Here is a 6,456-nt window from a genome sequence, read left to right as displayed (position 1 = left end):
TTTTACTAAACTGTAATCGTGTTAGCCACGCTAGCACAGAGTACCGTGTATAAGTCCTAGGCACATTCGAACCCTCAAAATCATGAATGTCCGACTCACCCAGCCTTGCAAGAACAATAGGCATCAGTGATCTTGTCCACGGCTATATTTATGCTGAGGGTGTGAGAATCTGCTGTTTTTCTCATCGACCGGTAGCTTTTAGCTGTGATGCACACAATGTTGGAGGCATCGCGAGGCTCAAAAACCAAAGAAGATGATATGAACTTGTTGGTTCCCTTGTCCATTGTCGTGGCTGATACTTTGTGAAAATCCGGCAGAAATGCTAAACTAATCAACTCAAATACTCTGCAGACAACGAAAAATGCCATGTTTAGACATTGGAGCTAAGCTGTTAATGTGAGACATGAAGTCACGTGGGACTTTCGAGGGACGTTTCTGGGCGGAGCTTGGTAAGGTCCATTGGTCCCATTTCCAAATAAAGCTTTAGACTGGCCGTCCTCGCCGCGTTGGCTGCAATGAGGTGTACTTAGCGGCACCTTATGTTGAATGGCGGATAAAATACAACACCGAAACAAGGTGTAAGCGGACATTATAAACCCGGTTGAATTAAGGTGAAACTCAAGGAGCTTGTCGGGTGCTTATACTTCGAAATAGAACCGGGTAGAGTGTATTTTTCATCCCGCATCAAACTCAGTTTGGACCGTTTCCCTCCCCCGTTCTGCGTTAGCTCCGCCATCTTTGTTCTGTGAATTGTGAAGTTTCCTGCTTCGCTTTGATTCTGTAGTATCACCGATCGGTTTCACGCAGCCTGACTGCAGAGGAAAAGATGAACGACAAACCCGGACACGCAGGCGGACAGAAACAGCATCACAACAGGCGGCCAGAAGACGTAGAGTGCATCAAAGTGACAGAAGCCTGAAGGCGTTTGGCAGGTGGAAGCAGAGCGGCAGCAGATTGAAAGCGGAGTCTACCTTGTAGGCGACCCGGGGAGGGCATTTCTTCCCCAAACCGAGCGGAGGAGACATGTCGCGAAGCATCTCGTACATGTCACCGTAACTTATGCGGCCGCTTCCATGAGGGAAGGAGGAGGATTTCCACGGAGACGGATTGGCAGCAAATGAATAAAAATGGCAAAAAAAGAAAAGAAACATGACAGAAAATGGGAATGGGAGGAAAACACAGAAATCTTTGTTAATAAGATTTCCGGGATTTTTCTCCGGAATGCAATTGCAGCTGAATTGATTCATCCAATAATGGATCCCGGGAGAGAAAAGGAAGGATGGGAGGAACCTGGTGGGAGAAATGAGTAGGGTTGAAACTTTGAAATCTCCGGATTTAAAGGGAAACTCATCTGGAAACACATTGTGAGTGAAAACTATTCACACGTCCACGTTTTGTCACGTTACAACCTCAAACTTCAGCATTTCCTTCAGGGATTTTATGATCAACCAATTAATGATTCATTTGTACAAAAATAACAATCAGGGGTGTACAAACTTTTTGTCAAACTGCATCAGTTTGGAAAAACTAAAATCCCCAACAATAAACTGAGCATAAGCTATTTTAATAGAACATAAATATTTTTTGTAGATAATACATTTCCAAAGCTGTCCATTCACTATAAAAACACAAAATCAGATTCAACATTGAACATATTTTCAATTAAAAAAGACAAAATTAACTTAATAGTAACATTTAAGCAATAAATAGGAGCTTGTTTCAAATCACTAATTCCTGAATAGTGATGAGAAATAAGTTCCAGTAAGATATTATTTAACTCATGGTAAACATATCTTGTTATAAATTAGATAATCTGCCAACTGATCTAGTACTTTTTCATTAATGTCATAGAATTATTTACTGAAAACCTTTGAAAAGATGATGACTTTGTGTTGCATATTACATTTTTGTAAGTAGATTTTGATCTAAATATAGTAGTTTTGTTCTTATTTAATTTATTCTTGGATTTTTCACACAAAATCAGTCCAGAGTCCGCCACACTTTTCAGAGTTTTGTAAAGAATTATGAAAATCAGCTTTTGAAAAAGGCAATTACCTGAAACTAAAGATTATAATACTAGATTTATGTAAATATCTATTATCTGTTTTTTTGGAAAATAGAAAAATAAAAGCTGAAAAGTTTAAAATTAGGGGAAAAGAAAAACAAAAGAAAGTAAACCAAACAAAAACAAGGAAATGAAGTCACTTTAAACAACAACTTGTGTTTCTGACTGAACACAGATCCAAGAAAAAAACCCAAAAAACCCCCAGAGTATTTCACTCAGGTTTTAGCAATAAAACCATTAAATAAAATAAAACTGAAGGTTGTGGTTGTTTAAAACAGATGCAACGAGAAAATTGGGCATTTTTCTTGAAACTTTTATAATTAAATATATCAGATAAATGTAAACTTTTGAGATTCTAGATTCATAATCAGCTCATTGATTTTCAGAGGCATGTTCCTTTAAGACTCCCTGCTGCCCCCCGGTGGAAACATGGCAGGCCTGTTTTGTTTTTGTTTTCGCCGCTGGTATCGGATCGCTGAGCGTCTAAACCGGTCCAGAACCAGCACAGTCTCTTCCTTTAAAACTAAGGGTCTGTGTGGGAGAGCAAACCTTGTAAGCCACCCTGTTGGGGCACTTCTTCCCCAGGCCCAGGGGAGGCGAGATTAAACGCAACAATTTGTACATGTCCCGATAGCAAATCCTCCCGCTGAAAAAGATGAAACACGATCAAGAGGTTAGAAAACAGGAGAACTCACAACAGCAGCTCGGTTTCTCTGCTTAGATGGGGCTGTGTAAGGTAGCTATGAGTAGTCAGTATCTTCAGAGTGAGTAAAAATTACATGTGATGTGGGACATATCTGGATGAGACAAATGAAGGAAGGATTTAATAAGCCGTCATCTTCCTACTACTTTTCCAATTGGACATGAACGTTTTCTTTTTGTTGTTTTCATCTTATATTTTCTCTGACATTTTGCATAAGATTTAATTTTAATCATTTGGGTTTGGAGAATTATTTAATTATGCTTTTTTTTGAACCGGTTAGGACAGGTCTATGGCATATACAAAAAATATTCATTACATCCTTTGCACAAAATCATTTTTAGACATTGAGATTTTAGCTAGCAAGATAACTATCACGTTTAAACAAGATTAGTATCAAGTTACAACGTGATATCACTCAAACATTTTTCTTCCTCTGTGACAGCAATGTGCTTCCATAGTTTTAGGGCATCTTGTCACTTTATATCCAAATAAATGCCCCCCAAACTCAACGTTTAACACTCCCATCTGAAAATGGCTGCAAACAGATGGACCATTACACAACCATACATCTTTGAAAAGCAGAAATAGAGCCTCCTCCACAACCATCMAGAAAACAACAAACGCTTTCTGGATGGTTGCTATGGTGATTCCCACCATTTTTAGGAAGTTGGGGACTTTTTTTTGAAAGGAAGAAAATCACAAAGATAGATCTAAAAAGTAAAAACATTTTAAAGTGGAATATGCTAAACCAGCTCAGAGTTGTTTTTAGCTTTATTTGTTCTAATAATCACCTCCTATCTCAGCACTGAATTCACTGAGTTCTATGTGTTGTGGGTAAGATACTTACTGCTTATAGCTGTTACTCACAACTGCACTTTAAACACAAAAAGTTTGTTTTGAAAAACCTTTTCAAAATAGTGTAATAAAAACTTACCTCAGAAAGGTTCAAAATTAAAGAGTTAAAAAAACCTTCTCATACAGATCTAAAGTAAAAACCTGTTGTTTTAAAAAAAATAATTTCTGAAAACAGACATAATTTCACTCTTAACACTGCAAAAACACAAAATCTTACCAAGTATTTTTTTTTTTGTTTAGTTTCTAAGACAAAACTAACTTAGAAGTAACTTTTCAGAAAAATACAGGAATTTGTTTTATGTAAAACAAGCTCTATTTTCGTATTGATGAAAATGTTCTAGCTATAAGTGAAATAATCTGCTAGTGGAACTAGAAGTTTTTCATCCACAGTAAGGATTTATTTGCTTAAGACCAGCTTTTCTGAAAAGTTCTTTTAGCCTAATTTAAATGTACTAAGATATTAGATCTAGAAACCAGACCAAAAACACTTGGTCAGGTTTTGTGTTTTTGCAGTGCAGCAGGCTCATTCATATTCAGAGGAATAAATTATAATTCCTCCCCCATAATGTCTGTCAGGTGACGGCAAATCCTTATTTTCCTTCTCTCACCTCTAACGGCGTCCTGATCAAAGAAAGGAAGCTTCGTTAGAACGTAACAAAGTGAGAATAATCTGAGACAGATTAGCCTTCCCGGTGCTCAGAATTAGCATTTCCGCTGCAGTCAGAGCGAGCCGCCTGGAAACGGACGGGCCTGACATAAACCTGCAGGAGTGACATGAAGTCTCAGCAGCAGACGGCGGGGAGCCTGCCGGATTAGCAGCAGGACGCGGAGCGGGGATGAGATTTTAGCTGAAGTTTTTCCTGTTTCCTTCAGAGGCAGACGTCCTGTGGAACGGCAGCGCAGCGCAGCAGGAGGAACCTACCAGGCGGCGGGGTCGTACTCTGCCCACACCCGGATGAACTCGTCCAGGTGGTGTGGCCCGAGGATGGAGGCGTCCCGAGTTAGATACTCAAAGTTGTCCATGATGACGGCAACGAACAGATTCAACATCTGGGTGGAGAAAAAAAAAGACAAAATGAAGGAAATGAACATTTGACCTGCTTGGACCAGATGGCTATAGTCTTTCTGTACATGTTAGACTGGGAGATTAATTTATTTTATCAATTAATTGAAGTTTTTTTTTTGAAAATCTGATTTTTCTTTCCACCAATCCACTCCTTGGGTTTCCATACATTATTTTTGATTTTTAAGCTGTTTTTTAGGCCCAGTGGGGAAACTTGATACTGCGTCAGTTACTCAGCAGGCCATTGCTAGGCAACCAAAGTTTGGGGAACTTCTTACTCAGCAGACCGTTGCTAGGCAACCAAAGAACGAGTCGGTCAGTTGATTCCACCAACCTAGCTTAGCTAGCCGAAGTCTTTCCTCTGCCTGCGTCTCCCAGAATGCAGTGCGGTTCTGGATTGGAGTTCAGTAAATATTGAATATATTTAATATTCTATCAGTCGTATTATTTATTGATATCAGATTCTTTCATTTAAAATGAGAAAAATATCTTGTTACATTTGAAAAAATTTAACAAGGTATTGAGCTTTTTTAGTCAAAACTGAAAACTGAAGATCAATTACTGAAAAGTTACTTTGAAGTCAGTTTTGTCTTATTTCAAACATACTAATATATTTAAACTACAAATTAAAACAAAAATACTGAGTGCAGTACCATGTAAACTCTGAGAAGAGTTTAGAAACTCATCTGATTTCCTGAGTTACTGACCAGGAAGGAGCAGAGGAAGATGAAGGACACGAAGTAGAAGTAGGCGAAATCGCTGCCGCACTCCTTCCCTGAACTTCCCGAGAGTTTATCACACGGCCGGTTACTGAGGCAGGCCAGCATGATCTCATGCCACGCCTCGCCTGTTGCACTCCTGATGACACACACAGCGGGCCAGCAGTCAAAATGGACGCCGCAGATCAAAGCGTCAGCGCTGAATATGTGAGGTTACCTGAACAGGAGGGTCAGGGCCTGGAAGAAGGTCTGGAAGTTGTTGTGGTGATTGATGGAGGTTTCTTCGTTCAACTCGATGTTCCCGAACACCTGAGGACAGGAAACACAAACCAGGCTTCAGGAGAAAGATACGTTTTTATTCACCATAGAACTGAGCAAAAGGACACTTCCAGAATAAATTTGATCAATGGAAATGCACTAAGTTATGAAAAAATAAAACCTTGTGCATTGACCACACAGAAGCACTTTGGATATATCAGTCTGATTTACAGTTCTGTGAAAGCAACAGAAAATGCATCATTTCCAGGTTTTTGCTCACCTGCATCCCGATGATGGCGTAGATGAAGAACAACATGGCGATCAGCAGGCAGACATACGGCAGAGCCTGGAAACAAGCAGAGAAACATCTGAAATACCTTCATCTTCCAAACAGACGTCATACAAATAAAAGTTTTTATTTCCTCTCCTTTCTTTCTAATCTCTCCAGCTCTCCCTTGTCAGAGTTTCTGCTCTTCTATAGGCTCTAGGGACTTGAACTCGACCAGCAGGCTGATTCCTCTGACCAGCTATTTATCTCGCTGCGAGGAGGAGGAGGCGGCCAACGGTTGTTGTAATTAAATCGCCACCTTTTAAGACTCTGCAGCTACTGTCTGCCTGTTGTTGCCGGACTTAAAAGCTCTCAGCTCTGACATTAAACCTCCAATAAAGTCCCTGAGCTGCTGCACATATAACTCGGCTTCTCCCAGGGGGATTTAGCGAGCGAATCGGCGCCGTGTGGAAATCCCAACGGCTGTCCGCCGAGGCGATATTCAGCTGGAAGGAAGCAGCATGT

At 40.1% G+C, this 6,456-nt stretch overlaps 1 protein-coding gene across 10 annotated transcripts in view; it reads right to left on the bottom strand.

Annotated features, from left to right (window-relative positions):
• The window catches only part of LOC103473951 (voltage-dependent N-type calcium channel subunit alpha-1B-like), a 73,693-nt gene that overhangs the window by 12,199 nt on the left and 55,038 nt on the right, over positions 1-6,456 (bottom strand). For 9 of the 10 annotated variants that reach the window (XM_008424616.1, XM_017307830.1, XM_017307833.1 and 6 more), the window contains 5 exons: positions 5,944-6,009; positions 5,623-5,714; positions 5,394-5,544; positions 4,546-4,673; positions 972-1,068 (listed from right to left, as the gene is read on the bottom strand). In XM_008424616.1, the coding sequence (XP_008422838.1) occupies positions 972-1,068; positions 4,546-4,673; positions 5,394-5,544; positions 5,623-5,714; positions 5,944-6,009 (534 nt within the window). Of the gene's footprint in view, positions 1-971; positions 1,069-2,614; positions 2,712-4,545; positions 4,674-5,393; positions 5,545-5,622; positions 5,715-5,943; positions 6,010-6,456 lie in introns of all 10 variants that reach the window. The other variant, XM_017307828.1, reaches the window with a different exon arrangement.

Source organism: Poecilia reticulata, linkage group LG12 (genome assembly GCF_000633615.1).
Source record: "Poecilia reticulata strain Guanapo linkage group LG12, Guppy_female_1.0+MT, whole genome shotgun sequence".
NCBI classification, from domain to species: domain Eukaryota; kingdom Metazoa; phylum Chordata; class Actinopteri; order Cyprinodontiformes; family Poeciliidae; genus Poecilia; species Poecilia reticulata.
This window is presented reverse-complemented; position numbering and strand designations above follow the sequence as displayed.